The 20,612-nt window shown below is 42.8% G+C and overlaps 1 protein-coding gene across 2 annotated transcripts in view; it reads right to left on the reverse strand.

Moving 5' to 3' along the window:
* The window catches only part of LOC127621476 (copine-5-like), a 120,374-nt gene extending 119,939 nt beyond the window's left edge, over positions 1 to 435 (reverse strand). For both annotated transcript variants that reach the window (XM_052095105.1, XM_052095104.1), the window contains exon 1: positions 37 to 435. In XM_052095105.1, coding sequence (XP_051951065.1) covers positions 37 to 146 — 110 coding nt within the window. In that variant the 5' untranslated portion in view covers positions 147 to 435. The remainder of the gene's footprint in view (positions 1 to 36) is intronic.
* Positions 436 to 20,612: the final 20,177 nt, after the last annotated feature.

Here is a 20,612-nt window from a genome sequence, read left to right on the forward strand (position 1 = left end):
AGTGAATTCAACTTCAAAAGTGATTGGTTGTCATACCTGCAGGAGACGGTGATCTCCACTTTGGTGGCGGGAATATTCCCCGTGATAGGGTCGAACCCGCACACTGAGGCCATGTCCTCCAGTTTATCCATAACGTCGCCTTCCATGGGCGTACCGGACGAGAGGAAGCTCTCTACTTCAAACAGTTTGGCAGTTCTGGGTCCTGCAGTCTGCACGTACTAAAATCTCACGCACTTCCACCTATAGGAGCGGGTGCGCGCGAGGACCGCAGCAGGGTGACAGAGAATCAACGGATGTTTTGGTAGGAGACCGCAGATGTCCTGTTATGATGAAAAAGAAAATCAGTAATATTGTAATAAGTAAAAAATATTAATGCGGTAAGGCTTTGGATCAGTAGGTAAGTCGCTATGTCAAAAACTCAACGAGGCGTAGAAGTGTGCGCCTATTTTGACAGCAATGAGATCTCCTTCCTCGCGCTGGACAGAGTGGAAAGTAATAGAGCAGAACTCCACCCCTTTCGCATTCTTTCACATATCTGTGGCTTTGCGTTTGCAACTAGGCGCATCATCATTCTATCGATCCACTTCTAACACTCAATCCACTAAATCGTTTCCATCCAATGTTATGTGTATATCTAAATTAATTTGAACTGTTTTATATGCAAAAGAGGTAACATTTCTGCATAATATTTAATGCAGAAAACATTAGTGGTAAGCAAAAATCTTAGAAGGATCCCGATAATTTCATCAGTATATTTACTGTATAATAACATCCCTACATCACTGTGTTAAACAGACGTTTCAGCACCAGAACAGTGGACAGCTCCGCCATCTCTTGCAGATAAAAATATACAGTACATGTGGGACGTTGACAATTAAGGTTGTCCGAGATGATAAAAACTAGAAATCTTTTAAAAATCTAGTTTTAAACACGTAAAGTCAATAGAAACGTTAATATTTGTGACCATGTTGGTTTTATACAATTGTTAAAAACATTTATAGTATTTTCGCCAAAAAATAAATAAATAAAAATACAAATAATTGGCTACCTGCATAGTGGTTACAAAATATATAAATATTAATAATACTTTAAACCAAAAATTTTCACTGCATGCTTTTCTCAAGAACTATTATGCCAACATTTGTTTTTTTTTTCAAGAATTTCAACCTCTAACAAGACTTTTTTATAATTTTTTATTCATTTTATTATTAATATTATTTACAGTCTCTGTACGTCTACACCACTTAAAGGGACAGTTTATGTGATTTTTGAAGCTTCAAAGGTCTGGTCAACATTGACTTGCATGGGACCTACAGATCAAAGAAATTCTTCTAAAAATCTTTGTTTGTGTTCTGCAGAAGAAAGAAAATGTGAGTAAATGATGAAAGAATTTTCATTTTGGGGTGAAAGAAGACATTTTTACTTGAACTCCCAGAAAATATCAAAATAACTTTGAACTCAGAAATTGAAAACATGTTCAACATAGAAGTGTATTTAATTAATTGTTTTGTAGAAATTGCATTTTTAATGTGTTTTTGAATTACTAAAAAAAAGCATGCACATCATGGAACAACATCTACTTGTGCACATATATCTTATTAGAGAACGATCAAGGTATTTATTGTGTATTATGCATCTTAAAAATGTAGTGCTGATGTCAGCGGCATCTTTGTGTTTGTTAGGGATTCTGCATGAGTCCCTGTCACACCCACATGCAGAGGCGATCTGTGCAAATGCCCAACTCTCCCACCAAAGTTCCTTAGTGTCAGAGTTAATAACCTGTCAGATTTAATTACAACTGCTGCTCCCCGGTGCACAGTTTCTGGAAGCACTCTCACTGCAGTAAACCTTTTCAGGGCTTTTTCCCTATACCCTACTTTCTCAGAGCTGCCCAGTGGATAATTATGGTTGTTACTAGGGGAAGGATGAAACTGACAGCATGTGGCTAGCATTCTAACAGGACTGCATGCTGGAACGGTGTATAGTTGCACTGTCACAGAGTTCCAGGCTCCAGTAGGAAGTCCTGATTGACACATTTATGTTGCAATGGTCTTTCTCATTGAGGTTTTCGGGATGGAATGTGTGTGTGTGTGTGTGTGTGTGTGTGTGTGTGTGTGTGTGTGTGTGTGTGTGTGTGTGTGTGTGTGTGTGTGTGTGTGTGAGAAAGAAAAATGGAACACTATAAAGAGAGAATGTGTGTGAGTGAGACAGGAAAAGGAAAAGTAGAGCAATAGGTAGGGGATGGCAGAAAGACAGAAGAATAATCTTTTCAAACACTTGAATAACTCCAGAATACATATTTCCAATCAACTGCATCTATTGGTTTTGAAACAAGAGTGGAAATTTTACTTTTTACTCATTCTTTTCTCTTGGATTGGATCCAATTGCACAGAGGACTTCACAGACTGACATCCAGCCCTACCTTTTCAGTCACACATACCGGTGGATCAGACACGGATGCCCATCTTCTCATTGACACACTGCCGCTCTTAAATCTCCGTCTCCAAAAATCACTCACCAAAAAATCTGAAACCAAATGGAAAACAAGGCACTGTTGCTGAACCAGCCATTGCTAAGTAATTTCATGGTTTTATGCATGAAGGAAAGCTTAAGTCAAGTGACTTCACTGGATGTGACAAAGTTTATACACAGGGCAACAAGTGTGTTGAAGTTTTCAAGATGAAAACTCCTGTAGAAGTCACTTGACTTAAGCTAACAGGCTATACCGGGCAGCGACAGGACAGGACACAGAGCTCCGGTAAGAGCGGGGGGCTGTGTGTGTGTACGTGAATAACAACTGGTGTACTAACACAGTAACTGTGGACAGTCACTGCTCCCCGAACTTGGAGTATGTGTCTGTGAAATGCAGACCCACTTATGTCCCGAGAGAGTTTTCGGTTGTCATGATAACAGCTGTTTACATACCACCGGATGCTAATGCTAAAATGGCTAGTAGTCATTTGCATAGTAGCATTACCAGCCAACAGAGTAAATATCCTGATGCTGTACACATTATAGCGGGGGATTTCAATCACGCAGACTTGAAATTAGTACTCCCTCATCTCTATCAACATGTTAAATGCACAACTAGACGAAATAAAACTGGATAAGGTTTACTCTAACATCAAACTTGGTTATAGGGCTAAACCACTACCCCACCTGGGCCAGTCTGACCATTTGTCTTTGCTGTTAATTCCTGCATATGCCCCCCTCAGGAAAAGTACACCCAACATCACAAAAACTATAACAATCTGGCCTGATGGAGCCATGCACCGGCTGCAGGACTGTTTTGATAGGACCAACTGGGATGTGTTTTTACATCAAGACCTGGAAATGTTTACGGACAGTGTACTGTGTTACATACGTCACTGCATAGGCACTGTTACCGTGGAAAAACAGATCCGGGTCTATCCCAATCAGAAGCCCTGGATGACTAGGGAGGTACATCGGCTGCTGAGGGAGAGGAACACCGCCTTCAGGTCTGGTGACCAGACCCTTTACATTGTGGCCCGGGCTGACCTGAAAAGAGGCATCAAAAGGGCCAAGTTGGATTATCAGCGGAGGATTGAGGCATATCTGGGAAGTAATGACAGCAGGCGGGTGTGGCAGGGAGTCCAACAGCTCACCAATTACAGGTCCACCGTAGGAGCAGCTGAGGGTGAGGCCTCGCTGGCAGAGGAACTGAACACTTTCTTTGCCCGCTTTGAGGTGGAACCAAGTATGGCAGCGACACCACACCCCACGGTCCATAGTAACCTCACCTTTACTGAGCATGAGGTGAGGCATACACTACAGGCCGTGGACCCGAAGAAGGCTGCTGGGCCAGATCTCTGGGCGTGTTCTAAAAGAATGTGCGGATCAGCTGGCTGGAATCTTTATGAGGATTTTCAACCAGTCCCTGGCTGAATCCACAGTCCCACCATGCCTGAAGTCCTCCACCATCATCCCCCTGCCTAAAAAACCTTATATTTCCAGCCTCAACGACTACCGGCCAGTCACACTCACCCCAGTGGTTATGAAATGCTTTGAAAAGCTGGTCCGGGGTCACATTACATCATGCCTGCCAAAAAGCCTGGACCCACACCACTTTGCATACAGAGCTAATAGATCCACAGAGGACGCCGTAGCTACAGCCCTGCATGCTGCATTGTCCCATCTAGAGCAGCAGGGGAGCTACGTACGGATGCTCTTTGTGGACTATAGCTCTGCGTTTAACACCATCCTTCCTCAAAAACTGATGAACAAACTAATGGATCTAGGCATTCCATACCCCACCTGTATGTGGATTAAAAGCTTTCTCACTTGTCGCACCCAGAGGGTGAGAGTTGGCCATCATACATCTACGGCCCTTAGTCTCAGCACCGGCTCCCCACAGGGCTGTGTATTGAGCCCCCTGCTGTACACTCTATACACGCACGACTGTACCTCCACTCACCACAATAACATCATAGTGAAGTTTGCGGACGACACTACAGTTGTGGGGCTCATCACTGGAGCAGACGTATCAGCTTACAGAGAGGAGGTTAAACATTTGTCGGTGTGGTGTAGGGAGAATAACCTTCTCCTTAATACTGTAAAGACCAAGGAGCTGGTGATTGATTACAGGAGGGAAAAGACTGACATCACACCACTCATCATCAGCGGGGATCGGGTGGAGCAGGTGTCGGACTTCTGTTTTCTGGGTGTGTACATTGAGGAGGGTCTGACATGGAGCGTAAACAGTGTGAAGGTGCTAAAAAAGGCCCAACAACGTTTGCACTTCCTGAGGGTCCTCAGGAGAAACGACATCACTCAGAGACTGCTGTTATCCTTTTACAGGTGTTCCATAGAATCTATCTTAACATACTGCCTATGTGTGTGGCTTAGTAGCTGCACAGTAGCCCAGAAAAAGGCTCTCCAACGGGTCATTAACATGGCCCAGAAGATAGTCAGTTGTCCCCTCCCTACAATGGCTGACCTTCACAGTGCTCGCTGTGCCAAAAAAGCTCAGAGCATTATTAAAGACACTTTCCATCCCGGTCACTCCTTGTTTGAACTGTTGCCATCAGGCAGACGATACAGGACAATCAAATCAAGAACAAACAGACTTAAAAACAGTTTTTATCCAGCAGCAATAACCACCCTTAATGCCATAAAAAACATTCATAAAACAATACCATATAGTTAGATTGTGCAATAACTATGACAGAATGAATGGTGGTGTGTGTGTGTGTGTATCTCCAATAAGATGGGGATTGTTTTTTCTTTTTATTGATATTGATTTTACTGATGCACCAACTGTTTGGCACTTTTAAATTTCGTTGTACAGGTTACAATGACAATAAAAGGATTACGATTACAATTACAGAATCCGTATAGATATTCATAACTTGTAATCCCAGCCATATTTGCTCACTCAATGCAACCTGATAATTTCAACCATCAGTGCCTTAAGAGGCTGTTGGCCATACTTTAAGTATAAATCTTTACGAATCATTTATATTACAAATATACTGTATTTTTAAAGTTATTTTTACTGTTTTATAGATGAGTTTGTTTTCAGCATATTCTGAGAACTCCTTTTGTGTTCCACAGCAAACAAAATGAAAATTAAATGATTAAGTAATGATCAAACTATTGCAGAATTTTCATTTTAATTTAAAGTTGTTTATACGTAACAGATTATGTTTCAGATGCTGTCAATGCATCAATAAGATCACATTGTGAAAACGTTGTGAAGTCATTATTTTTGCAATTCCATTTAGTGATTCTAGAAATGCAGAAACACTTCACCTCTACAGTTGAATTGTAAACTATACATTTTGTATCTTGCCTTGTAAAATAGTCCAGTGAAATTAAACAGAACAAAACATAAACTGACAAGTGTTATGTCCCAGGTCTAGGGTCAGGGAAAACAACATAAAGTAGTTACACCTGGACTTCTTATTTCTTTCTTTTTATTATTTTGAAACAAGTTGTTCAAACTGATACGATCAGCACAAGACAGCAAAAGGAAGCAAATTAATTTCAGGGTTGGGTCAGAGCCAAAATAACTCAGCCTGATGTGGAAGACTCACAGTTTGGTCCCTATAACGGCAAAGAGCTGACCTGACACCCCTCCAGGTGCGCTCGCAGTGTTGGACAAATGCCTGAGCGGAAGGAACGTTGGAATCGGCGAGCTGAGAAGAGAACAGCGGAGGTTGGTACCCGAGGCTGCTCTGAAAAGGAGACAGACCGGCAGCAGACGAAGGGAGCGAATTATGGGCGTATTCTGCCCAGGGAAGGTGCTCGGACCAGGACGCGGGGTTACGGAACGAAAGGCTGCGCAAGATGCGACCAACAGTCTGATTGGCCCGTTCGGCTTGACCGTTAGATTGAGGGTGGAAGCCGGACGAGAGACTGACGGAAGCCCCAATAAGGCGACAAAATTCCTTCCAAAACTGAGACGTGAACTGCGGACCCCTATCCGAAACAATATCAGAGGGGAGGCCATGAATTCTGAAAACATTTTTGATGATAATTTGCGCCGTCTCTTTAGCGGAGGGGAGCTTAGCGAGGGGGATAAAATGGGCCGCCTTAGAAAATCGATCGATAACAGTGAGAATGACTGTCTTGCCCGCTGACGCAGGGAGTCCGGTGATGAAATCTAAGGCGATGTGTGACCACGGTCGAGAAGGAATAGGAAGTGGTCTGAGAAGTCCGGCCGGAGGAGAGTTCCCAGACTTGGTTTGCGCGCAGACGGAGCAAGCCGCCACGAAACGACGCGTGTCACGTTCCCGAGTGGGCCACCAAAAACGCTGGCTGAATGGAAGCGAGCGTGCCCCGAACGCCGGGGTGACCAGCCAACTTGGCCGAGTGAGCCCACTGAAGAACGGCCAGGCGAGTGGGGGTGGGAACAAAGAGAAGGTGTCTAGGACAAGTGCGCGGCGAGGGAGTGAGAGCGAGCGCTCGTTTAACCTGCCTCTCAATTCCCCAGACAGTCGACCCCACGATACGTCCCGCAGGGAGAATCCCCTCGGGGTCCGTGGCGACCTCGGAGGAATAGAGGCGTGATAAGGCATCAGGCTTGGTGTTCTTGGAGCCTGGGCGGTAGTAAATAACAAAATCAAATCGGGCGAAAAATAGAGCCCAACGAGCCTGGCGCGCATTAAGTCATTTAGCAGAACGAATGTATTCTAGGTTCCTATGGTCAGTCCAAACGACAAAAGGAACGGTTGCCCCCTCCAACCACTGTCGCCATTCGCCTAGAGCTAGGCGGATGGCGAGCAGCTCGCGGTTACCCACATCGTAGTTATGTTCAGACGGTGACAGGCGATGAGAAAAGTACGTGCAAGGGTGGACCCTGTTGTCCGAGAGAGAGCGTTGGGAAAGGATGGCTCCCACGCCCACCTCTGACGCGTCAACCTCGACCACGAACTGTCTGGCCAAATCAGGTGTAACAAGGATGGGCGCGGACGTAAAGTGGTTCTTGAGGAGATCAAAAGCCCCCTGGGCGGAAACGAACCATCTAAAGCACGACTTGACGGACGTAAGGGCAGTCAGGGGGGCAGCCACCTGACTGAAATTACGGATGAAGCGTCGATATAAATTGGCGAAACCGAGAAAGCGCTGCAGCTCGACGCGCGACTTAGGTATGGGCCAATCTAAAACGGCTTGGACCTTATCAGAACCCATTCTAATGCCCTCTGCAGAAATGACAGAGCCGAGAAAACTAACGGAGGCGGCATGGAAAGTGCATTTCTCAGCTTTCACGTAAAGGCGGTTCTCTAATAGGCGCTGGAGGACGCGACGAACATGCTGGACATGAATTTGGAGAGACGGAGAGAAAATCAGGATGTCGTCGAGGTAAACGAAAACAAAGATGTTCAGCATATCTCTCAGGACGTCATTAATTAGTGCTTGAAAAACAGCAGGGGCGTTAACGAGGCCGAACGGAAGAACCCGATATTCAAAGTGCCCTAACTTAGTAAAAAACGTAGCTCCATGCAAGATCTCGAAAGCTGATGACATAAGAGGGAGCGGGTAACGATTCTTAACTGTTATGTCATTCAGCCCTCGGTAATCAATGCAGAGGGTGCAAGGAACCGTCCTTCTTCTGAACAAAAAACCCCCGCCCGGCGGAGAGGAGGAGGGAACAATAGTACCGGCATCGAGAGCTACAGATAAATAATCCTCGAGAGCCTGACGTTTGGGAGCCGACAGCACGTAAAGTCTTCCCCGGGGGGGAGTGGTTCCCGGACGAAGTTCGAAACTACAATCATACGAACGATGCGGAGGAAGAGAAGTGGCCCGGGACCGACAGAACACCGTCCGCAGATCGTGATATTCCTCCGGCACCCCCGACAAATCACCAGGCTCATCCTGAAAAACAGAGACAGAGGACACAGGGGAACAGCAGACATTAAACATTTTACATGACAAGAGACATTGCACGAAAGGATAGTATTCTTAGACCAATTAATAGAGGGATTATGTTGAACTAGCCAGGGATGGCCTAAAACAATGGGGGCGAAAGGGGACTGAAAAATAAAAAAAAGAAATGGTCTCGCTATGATTACCGGAGACAGTGAGGGTCAAAGGTAACGTCTCACGCTAAATCTTGGGGAGGGAACTACCGTCCAAGGCAAACAGGGCCGTGGACTTCCTTAAGTCCATGAGGGGGATACCATGTTCCCGAGCCCAGGTCTCGTCCATGAAACAGCCCTCCGCCCCAGAGTCAATCAAAGCCCTGCAGGTGGCAGAAGAGCCGGCCCAGCGAAGATGGACGGGAAAGGTGGTGCAAGACCTCGAAGGAGAGACCAGAGTAGTAGCGCTCACCAGTAGCTCTCCTCTTACTGGCGAGCTCTGGCTTTTACCGGGCAGGAGGTAACGAAGTGAGTGGCAGAACTGCAATAGAGGCAGAGACGGTGGATGATTCTCCGCTCCTTCTCCTTAGCCGAAATGCGGATGCCCCCCAGCTGCATGGGCTCAGAAACCAAGGTGGTAGGGGAGGATGGTAGTGCTGCGGAGAGGGGTGCGAAGGAAAATGTGGACTCCTGGTCACGAACACGGCGACGGCGTTCGAACCGTCTCTCTATACGGATGGCGAGCTCTATCACGGAATCCATGCTGGAGGGAACCTCTCGGGAAAGAATCTCGTCCTTAACCTCCGAGCAAAGACCATCCAAAAAACGGGCAAGCAGTGCCGGCTTGTTCCAGTCACAGGAGGCTGCAAGAGTACGGAACTCAATGGAATAGTCAGTGATAGACCGCTTACCCTGACGCAAAGATGATAGGACCCGGGATGCCTCTTCACCAAAAACAGAGCGGTCAAAAACCTGTATCATCTCCTCCTTGAAATCCTGATAACAGTTAGTACAGTCAGCCTCCGCCTCCCAGATGGTCGTTCCCCACTCTCGAGCCCGTCCAGAAAGGAGAGAAACAACGTAGGCGATACGGGCTCTGCTCTGGGAATAAGTAGTGGGCTGGAGAGAGAAAACCACGTCACACTGGGTGAGAAACGCACGGCATTCAGAGGGCTCACCGGCATAGCACGGCGGGTTATTGATCCTGGGTTCCGGTGGCTCGGGGGTCCTGGAAGTGGCCGGTGACTCAGGGCGAAGAAGAAGTATCTGTCTCGAGAGTTCGGAGACCTGAGCAGCCAGGCTCTCAACGGCGTGCCGCGCCGCAGACAGCTCTGCCTCGTGTCTGCCCAACATCGCTCCCTGGAGCTCGACGGCTGACTGGAGTGAGACCGGGTTCGCTGGGTCCATCTTGGTCGGATTCTTCTGTTGTGTAGGTAAGTGAGGAGCCAAAAGCGATGTAGCAAAGACAGAGTCTTTTAATGAAGTTAAGGAAAAATGTCAAAACACAAAGTCTTCTCCTTGAGAGATAGCAAACAAACAACCCGCAGAGAGAGCGTAATAAACAGAACAACAAATGCTTCTTAGATAATCACAGAGCAAGTCCTTGGGCAGCAGTCAGGGTAAGCGGGGTAGCGACTACAGGCTGCTGGTCTCTCCCAAGTGCTGACCGGAGTCGAGGGTAGATAGCGGATACCAACTCTCTCGTAGCGTCAGATAACTGGGCACAAATAGTGGGGATGGTTAGCAGCGAATAGATAGTAATGACGGCGGATGCCAACAGGACAGGACTCTGGACAGAGAAAAACAGGACTGTAGTTGCGTCTAGTGAGAGAAACTCTAGTGAGAATCCGACAAAGAAAGCAGCGAGAGCAAGGAGAGAAGTAGAGAGCTAATCAGAGGAAAGAGGGAACAGGTGGGTAGAGGATTAACGAGGAAAATAGGGGAGATGAGAAACAGCTGGAAGCAGAGAGAAAGAAGAGGGGAAGTAACATATAACGATCAGCAGAGGGCGACAGAGTAGAGGGAAGGAACAGAAACGAGACAAACCATGACAAGACAAGACAAGACATAACACTAATAGGGGCCCTGTGCCTATCTCTGGGTTCCTGGCTTAGAACAAGATATGCACTAAAACAGATTGTGTGTAGTATAGCTTAAATTTGCGCTTGTTCAAAAAGCTTGTTCAAATGCATGAAGTTGCGTAACTCAACTGATAGAGCATTGCACTGATGCCAAGGTCTTGTGTACGAGTCCTGAAGAGCACTCAAGTTGACATTGGAGGTGAAAGCATCAAAGAAGCACCACAAAATGATGTGGTTGTTTCAGCAATTGTGTTTTTTGTCACATTTTTTTAATGACACTATCAGTTAGGTTTAGTTTTAAGGTTTAAGGTTCAAGGTAGAGAAGTAGGCTTTGTTGATTTAAAACTTGATAAAGCATTAAACTTTAAAACCTCACCTGTTTGAGAAACAATGTTATTCAATTTCACCTTGGTGATACATGTAAAAGCCACTCTGTATAATTTTGGAGAACTGTCACCACATTCACATAATTTTCATGTGATCAGGCTGAAAAGGTCACACTTGTTTTATTATGGATGAAATATATCAGGACCGTTACACTATTATATCCTATTATATATTTAACTTTAATCCCTAACCCCACCCCTACCGCTAAACCCAACCCCTTCTAAACCATATAAAAAGTAACAGGCAGATAAAACAACTTATTCCATAGAATGATAAAAAAACATAGAAAATGTATTCCAAATGAGTAATGTGCTATAGTCCAAGTCTTCTGAAGCTATATATTATCGTTTTCTGTGGGATTTGAGTGTTATCACAATTAACACAAAATAAAACTCAAATGATAATGAGTAAATGATGACAAAATCTTTGTTATTTTAAAACTTTTTATCAGTCAAGTATAAGATGCTTGGGGAACAGTTCTTCTGAACCTCCCCCCTGCAGCTCCTCACCTAGAGTATCATTGCCAAATATCAGGGTATTTCTAGTAGTACTCTCTGCAGAAAACCCATCTTTAGTTCAAGCTGCTCTTAAACCACAAACCTGAAGTCAATATTTAACGATCATCTGAGGATCAAGAACCGTTCTCTGGAGCCAGGGTGGCTCAGTGAGTAAAGATGCTGACTACCACCCCTGGAGTCGCAAGTTCGAATCCAGGACATGCTAATTGACTCCAGCCAGGTCTCCTAAGCAACCAAATTGGCCCGGTTGCTAGGGAGGGTATAGTCACATAGGGTAATCTCCTTGTGGTCACTATAATGTGGTTCTTGCTCTCAGTGGGGGTGTGGTAAGTTGTGAGTGGATGCCGCTGAGAATAGCGTGAAGCCTCCACATGCGCTATGTCTCTACGGTAATGCGCCACATGATAAGCATGTAATAAGCCACATGATAAGATGCGCAGATTGATGGTCTCAGACGTGGAGGCAACTGAGATTCATCCTCTGCCACCTGGATTGAGACGAGTAACTACACCACCAATTGGGAACTGGGCATTCCAAATTGGAGAGAAAAGGGGAGAAAAAAGTTATCTTAGACAAGTATGTTATGTCTTTTGATAACAAAAAAGCAAGCAAAAGCTAAGAAAATGAAAAAGAGAGAACTGTCTAAGTAATATTCTGACACAGAAAGGACTGCTCTTTGTCATAGAAAAATCACACAAACATATTGTTGTGGTTAGATGTAGTGGTCAACCAATATATCGCAGATTCTGATAAATAGGAAAATATTCTGACTTTTTAATTATCACATCGGATGAGAAATGATGTCATTTGGCCGATTCATTTCTTGAGGGTGCTGAAAATCACCTGCTTGCATGTGAAGCGACTGAGGCATGTAAACGACCAGTCAAGGTTCGTATTTTTGTTATGTGCCATTGTGTTACTACAATAATAGGCCAGTGTGCAACACAGTGTCATTTAAATGGTCTGAATATCAGAGCCACAGCAGACATGTTTGAGCTCATTATGTTAATGTGCTCGTTTGTTTCATTCACCCTCTCTCTCCTCAACAGTTCCCTGTAACTTTTAACTGTCTTGTCTAATGAGCAAAAGGTAAATATCAATAAAACTAATATCATATACCATCTGCAAATATGTGCATATCTCGTTTAAACAGATGTAATAAACCAACCTCACACAACTTCAGCAGATCCATTCAGTGGAGCGCTCATTTATTTACCTCTAAAGCATGTATTGGATACAATCCAAGCAGGTGATCTGGGCCGTTTAAACTGTTCGGTGTTTGTTGCTCTCTCTGGATCTGCACAAGCGCATGACTGCAACTTCAAAGTAAAAGTGATTCACGAGTGCATACCTGCCAACGCTCCAGATTTGACTGGGTTTCTCCCGTTTTTCCACCCCTCCTCCCACTGTTCTCCCGATTTACAATTTCTCCCGATAAACTCACGATTTTCCGCATCCACACTTTTCTTAAGAGGATGTATAGGATGTATAGAGTTGCCACCCGGCCTGCAAAATACAGAATCGTCCTGTATAGAATTATTGCGGGAAGTGATTTGTCCCATAAGCTGGTCAGATGGCGTCCCAGTAAAATCCTTCAAGATCGTTAATTTAACGTTGATGTAAGTTGAAGATTTTTCATACGGTGGGTAAGAGGTAATCTGAAACTTCCACACATTTTGCAGAAATGTGCTAAACTATGAACAGCATGCTAAGAGACTGTCTGAAAAGTCCACACATTGTGCAGAAATGTGCTAATTCTGTGAACAGGATGCTAAGAGACTGTCTGAAAAGTCCACACATTGTGCAGAAATGTGCTAATTCTGTGAACAGGATGCTAAGAGACTGTCTGAAAAGTCCACACATTGTGTTGAAATGTGCTAATACTGTGGATAGTATACTAGAAGACCATCTGAATAGTCCACACATTGTGCTAAAACAGTGGAATTTATTTATTGATAAACAGAAGGTTCCATAAATGTTCAATGTTCAAATGTTCAAACCCCGGGCAGATCGGAGGCAGTCCTCCAGCCCCTGGCGGACGGAATGCCCCGCCGCGTTCTCGGGGAACAGAAGGTGTCTCCCCTACCCCTGGCAGCAGTTCTCCTGCTCCAAGCGAGCCATTCGGCTGATGGGTGACATTTTTATCATTACTAGTCTAAATCTGTTACATTGGCTTCATTCGTCTATACATGTGTTGCGTCCATTGGTAAACTAGTTACTAAGACCTTACTGATGGCTACACTACACATTGTCCTTACTTTTTATCGTTTGTACCATTTTTTACATTTACATTTGACACTAAGACACTCAGTTGCACGTTTTCACTACATTTACACTTGTATTACATTTCAACAAAAATATTGCATCTATTCCTGTGTATTAGTCTACCTTCAGGAAATGTGTCCTGTGTAAAATTGCCCATGCGTTTCATGTAGTACATGGATTGATCTTGCTTGGATACCTCAATACATGTTTTATTATTTTATGTTAAATATAATTGTTTTTGGCAGGTTTGATTTATATGCCGTCCCCCGGCAGACGGTCGCAGCTGCTCCATTGGGGTGAATGTTAGTAGAGAGAACTGTACTACGGCGTATACTTCCGGGGTCTTCGGCACCACTGTAAAGGGATTTCGATGGGCAAGGAGGAGGCGAGACCCGGCTTGACAATATAAATAATAGTTTAATGAGAAACTTAAACAAAAGACACAAACACACATGATGGTCAGCTGACTGTAAACAATCTCTCTCTCCTCGCACCACCTTCCACAGTCGGCCTTTATCCCTCTCGGAGGCTTAATTAGCCTGATAAGGGACCGGGTGTGTATAATCATGACCCGGCCCCACCCTCCACCCTGTCACATCCATAAATATGGGAAAAGGTGTTTACTAATGATATTAAAATTCTTGCAGTCATTTATCAGTCAAAAGGGTTCTATAGAGCATAAGATTTGAGAGGCCTCAGTTCTAGATAAGCCCTCTAGAACACACTGTTCTTTGGTCAGGAACATTCACGGTATTAAGACAGTTTAATGTGTCAGAGTGCGTAGCTGTGCTTTGCTTGACAGTTCAGCACCAGCACAGAATATCACACCATTATGACCCAATTTTAACTTCTTCTCACAGCGCATGCTTATTCATGAACTCCCTAATCAGAGAGCAACTATATGTATGAGTGAAAGAGGAGATGGTAATTATTACCAGCCGGCTCAAAGAGCGCTGAGTGCTCATTAAATGTCGGGTACAAAATAGAGATGTGTATAAAACAAAGACATAGTGCTGCAGCCCTGTTTTTCATATATTTTTAATTGTAAAGAAATACCAGGAACGTTAAAGCATAGAGAATATTGAAAATGTAATGGGAAACACCAGGGAAAGTCAAAAAACAGTGCATTTTAAATTGGTGTAAAACAATTAACTAAATAGATTTTCATTTGTTGAAGGAAATAACAGTGTATGCAAGGCAGTAAAAGAATAATGTTGAAGATTTAGCTAAAATGAAAGTGACAAAAGCTGTCAACCCAAAAATAGATATAGAGCGGGAAAGACTTTAGAGAGTTAGATCCAATATAGATGGAAAAATACATCAAAAGATAGAAAGGAACAATAGCAATTTAGTGTGCATATATTAAGATAACTGAATATTGAATGTTGAACATTCTATCGATGCAAGTCAATGGGAGAATGTTTTCTTCAAGTATAAAGTAAAAACATAGATAGCATGTACAAGACTAAAATTAGGGGTTTAAATAATTCCATAAATTGAATAATTAACGGATAGTTTGCTCAAAAATGAAAATTCTTTCCCAGATGTGTATGACTTTCCTTCTACTGCAGAACACAAACAAAGATTTTTAGAAGAATTTCTCAGCTCTGTTGGTCCTTCCAATGCAAGTGAATGGTGACCAGATCTTCAAAGATCCAAAAATCACATAAGAAATAGATCAGATATTAAACAGATCATTATTTAAGTCCTTTTTTACTATAAATCTCCACTTCCCTTTCACATTCTTACACATTTTAAAAGTGAAAGTGAAAGTTGAGATTTATGGTAAAAAAGGACTTGATCTGTTTCTCATCCACACTTATTACACTGGCAGCCAAACGTTTGGAATAATGTACAGATTTTGCTCTTCTGGAAAGAAATTGGTACTTTTATTTACCAAAGTGTTATTCAACTGAACACAATGTATAGTCAGGACATTAATAATGTGAATAATTTATATTACTATTTGAAAAACAATTTCAGAATTTCTTAAACTACTTCAAAGAGTTCTCATCAAAACATCCTCCACGTGCAGCAATGACAGTTTTGCAGATCCTTGGCTTTCTAGCTGTCAGTTTGTCCAGATACTCAGGTGACATTTTACCCCATACTTCCTGTAGCACTTGCCATATATGTAGCTGTCTTGTCGGGCACTTCTCACACACCTTACAGCCTAGCTGATCCCACAAAAGCTCAATGGGGTTAAGATCCATAATGCTCTTTTCCCATTATCTGTTGTCCAATGTCTGTGATTCTTTGCCCACTGAAACTTTTTATTTTATTTTTTTCTGTTTCAAAATAGTCTTTTTCTTTGCAATTCGTCCTATAAGGCCTGTACCGCTATGTCTTGTCTTTACTGTTGTACATGAAACTGGTGTTGAGCAGGTAGAATTCAATGAAGCTGTCAGCTGAGGACATGTTAGGTGTCTATTTCTCAAACTAGAGACTTTGTTGTAGCTATCCTTTTAGTTTAGTTGTACATCTGGCCTTCCACATCTCTTTCTGTCCTTGTTTGACTAAGTTGTCCTTTGTCTTTGAAGACTGTAGTGTTCACCTTTGTATGAAATCTTCAGTTTTTTGTATAGCCTTCATTCCTCAAAACAATGATTGATTGATGAGTTTCTAGAGAAAGCAGTTTCTTTTTTGCCATTTTTGACCTAATATTGACCTTAAGACATGCCAGTCTATTGCATACTGTGGCAGCTCAAAAAAAACACAAAAACAATTTGAAGCTTCATTTAACAAACCTAATAGCTTTCAACTGTGTTTGATATAATGGAAAGTGATTTTCTAGTACCAAATTAGCAATTTAGCATGATTACGCAAGGATAAAGTGTTGGATTGATGGTTGCTGGAAATGGGGCCTGTCTAGATTTGATCAAATATTACTTTTTTCAAATAGTGATTGTGCTGTTTTTTACATCAGTAATGTCCTGACTATACTTTGTGATCAGCTGAATGCCACTTTGGTGAATTAAAGTATCAGTTTCCTTCCGAAACAGCAAAATCTGTATATTATTAAAAAAATTTGGCCACTAGTGTATATCGCTTCTGAAGATATTGATTAAAACAGTCTAGTGGATTACTTTTATGCTGCCTTTGTGTGATTTTTTGAGCTTCAGCTGTCTGGTCACCATTCACTTGCATTGTAAGGACCAACAGAGCTGAGATATTCTTCTAAAAATCTTTGCTTTTGTTCTGCAGAATAAAGGAAGTCAAACACACCTGGGATGGCTTAAATGATGAGAGAATGTTCATTTTTGAGCAAAATATTCCTTTACGTATTCAATTTAAGGAATTAATTAAACACCACATTTTTGGGTGAACTATCCCTTTAAGGTTTGAGGTTTAAAACAATCCCTAATCTGTTTGAGGAATGTCAATACAGTGTTACCTTGTAGGCACTGTAATAAAATATTGCAGCAGTCAAACACCCAGAATAAGAACAGAAATAAAATAAAATAAAATAAAAAAATACTAAAGAGAAAAAGGTTTGGTGACATTCCAAGGCAACCAAGCAACATTATATTATACTTTTCCAAATAATTTCCTTTGTGGGTCCATGGGGTGCTATAAAAACAAACTAACTGAGACACACACAAAAAAAATTCCATCCGTTACTAGCTGCCACTCTAAGGGAGATATGTTATTTGCTGAAAAAAAGACAAAGGCAGGAAATAAGAAGGCAAGTCAGACGCTTTACAAAATTGCAGGTTTCTTTGAAAGGCTTATGTGAACTCCCACGCAGCAACACAGAGTCAGAAATGTCAGATGTGTCCTGGAAACAAAGACTCAACCTCCAAAGATGATAACTACATTGTAATCACAACAGAACACCTTTCACAAACTGTGGCCTCATTCCAATCTGTTTAATCGGTGTATCAGTGTAATCAGTGATATTATCTATACCCTTTTGTACTTCAACATTTTTGTAATTCAATTTAGAATTACAAAAAAGACACTAAAGCACAAATGCTAAGACAAATGTTTAATTCCTACAAACCTGCTGCTGTCAACAACGCACTGAGCTGCTGTGATAGAGGAATTAGCCCACAGACAACAGTGGATGTTAATCCTGTTACTCTTGTATTATCCATCCAAGTTGGATACCATCCAATGCAAATGTGGTTTAATGCAACTCCTCTCCACAAAATGCATCAAAAAGATTTATGAAAGGAATAAGAAGCAATTTACACTACCATAATGTATTGATTTACAAAGGGATAGATTTCTGGATCACATTTAGATTATACATTTTGGAGAGTGATGTTTAGATATGTGGAGCAACCAAGCAGTCCTGTAAGATAAATTCATTTAAGGCAGGGAGGAATTGATAACAATTCAATGAAAGTGGCTGAAAGAGTACATCTTATCAGATTAAAGGAAGACAAAGTGTAACTTCTCTTAAGACTACAGTGCAGAGAACATTTTTGCTATAGTTGAGATTTTAAATCTCTACAAAATGTTCTGAGTGGCTCAAAGGTGAAATTAAAGAATTCTGCGCACCTTGTTTAAGATTCATGATGTTTCACAGAAATGTTTGGATTGAGCTATACGTAAACAAAACCAACACATTAAAGGAAAATTCTGGGTTCAATACAAGTTAAGCTCAAACAAAACAGTTGTGGTATGATGTTGATTACCACAAAAATACTTTAAACTCGTTCTTCCTTTTCTCACCTCTTTTTAAAAGCGAAGTTACAGTGAGGCACTTATAATAGAGTGAATGGGGCCAAATTTTGAAGGGTTAATAGACAGAAATATGAAGCCTATTATTTTATAAAAGAACTTACATTAAATATTTTGTTAAAACTTGTGTATTATTTGATCTGTAAAGGTATTTATATCATAGTTTGTACGGTCATTTTTATGTCTTGTGGCTATAATTTGAAACAGAGAGTATTTTATAATTTACGGATTGGCTCCGAACACTTACATTGTAAGTTCCTCATTGTAACAAATTATTATTATTTTATTTTATTTTTAAGTAGAGGAGTCAAAATACATTTTTTGTGATAATTAACATTATGCCACAAATGCTGTCGATTAAGCTAAACTTGTATTGAACCCAGAATATTCGTTTAACATGCACATTACATCACAAAACTGTTTATTGGTGATATCAGGAGAAGCATCAAACTACAGCAGCACTCAATGTTCCTTTTGAGGGATGAGATTCACTTTGCTGTACTGAAAGGTCAAACACATACACATCACTCACGCTGTGGTGACAGTTTTGACATGGCTCTGATATCAGGCAAGCACAATAACTCTAAATCATACAAACCTCTGGACGATCAGACTTATCTCACTGTGAATTTGACAAAAGTAGGTCAGAAGATCTTCAGCTGAAATCAGTCTGTGCTTACTGAAATTCAAACCACCACACCCAGGCTAAAGCTGGAAGTGTTGTTGAACATGTGGGCATGTGTGAGCTCCAGCTTCTGGGTTAAATGTCCACAAAAGCAAGATGTGTTTTAAATTCTAAATGATGAAATACTGTTGACAGGAATGCATGTTTTATTAACCCAACGCACAACATTAAACTGATCTGTGAATTTTAGAGGGAAAATGCAACCTTCTTATTGTGTTCACCATTGTTTATTAGAATATGTATACCTTTTGGTTTCCATGGGACAAGAACTTGTATCTTGGAGGTTGTCCACGCAACGTGCTATTAGTAGCGCTACAGGAAAAGGACAACACATTTGAATCGATGGTGCTTATCAGTAATTCGGCAGAATGAGGTTGATTTTACGGTACTGGAACTTTCTGTAGCAACATGTTGATTTTCTGTGTGATCTTGTTTGTTCCACATCATTACAGAGACATACACATAGGCTACATTCACATAGTCAGGGTTTGTGATTGCCAACAGTATTTCCTAACAAGTGTGACTCCTGAATCATTCTGTTTGTACAAAATCTTACAAGGGAGGTTTGAATACTGTCTGTATGAACAAATAACATTTGGTTACGTATGTAACCTCCGTTCCCCGAGGGAGGGAACGACACGTTGTGTCGGAGAAGCGACACTAGGGGTCTCTCTTGAGCGCCGATATTCACCTCTGACATATTGAAAAGGGCCAATGAGAGTTGGCAGTCAGTATTTGCATACACCGCCCCGCATACGGGTATTTAAGCGGGGCAAATATGGAAGTTTAGTCAGGAATTTTCTGAGTCGGAATGGTCCGGCCACAACAGTGGCTTGGTTCAGTGACATGGCGGAGGAAAGACACAACGTGTCGTTCCCTCCCTCGGGGAACGGAGGTTACATACGTAACCAAACGTTCCCCTTCTGTCGCTCTCTCCACGTTGTGTCAGAGAAGCGATGCTAGGGGACCCATTCCAATCTTGCCATGCCCTGAACTGTGTACGTAAACCGCCGATACAGAGGCGGGCAGGGATTTCATCCAGTGCCGCGCATCGTCTGTACCTGGCTGCACGTACCCTTCCCCAATGCCCCATAAGAACATCAGAATCCTTCTAGTTACCCTGAGAGGGGAACAAGGCGATGTTTGCCAACATGGGAACGGGCCAGCCTGGCTGGGCCTCTTTTCTCTCTATGTTTCTCGTGATAGAGCAATCACGGCCGGGCCCTTACACGCATATAGGGAAGGGGTCTTACCCAGACCCTGCGGAGACCACACCTGCCCTTTTTCTTGGGGAGGAAAAGTGGTAGACACGCCACACGGCCGCCTTAGGGCTCGTGTGGAAAGTATGGTGCGGTGGTAGATCCAGCCTCGAAAGGGGGAGTTGCTACAGCACGGCGACCGGGCAGCTGTAACTGCCTAAGGGAGACACGGGGTCCGCTCGTAAGGGGACAGAACCGTGGAATTACACACAGGGGAGTCCGAGCAGGAGGCCTTACCTGTGGAGCACCTATACCAGTACAGGGTAGCCATCAGGGTACCCGCGAGTGGCTTGGGTCGGCGAGTTCCTCCGCTGAACCGCTGGACCCGGAGGGCTGGGGAGGAATCGAACAGGGTCCCGACTCGGAGTGGGGCGCTCTGGGAAGAAGGCGCACTACTTTACCTT

The sequence above is a fragment of the Xyrauchen texanus genome, chromosome 27, assembly GCF_025860055.1.
Source record: "Xyrauchen texanus isolate HMW12.3.18 chromosome 27, RBS_HiC_50CHRs, whole genome shotgun sequence".
Taxonomy (NCBI): domain Eukaryota; kingdom Metazoa; phylum Chordata; class Actinopteri; order Cypriniformes; family Catostomidae; genus Xyrauchen; species Xyrauchen texanus.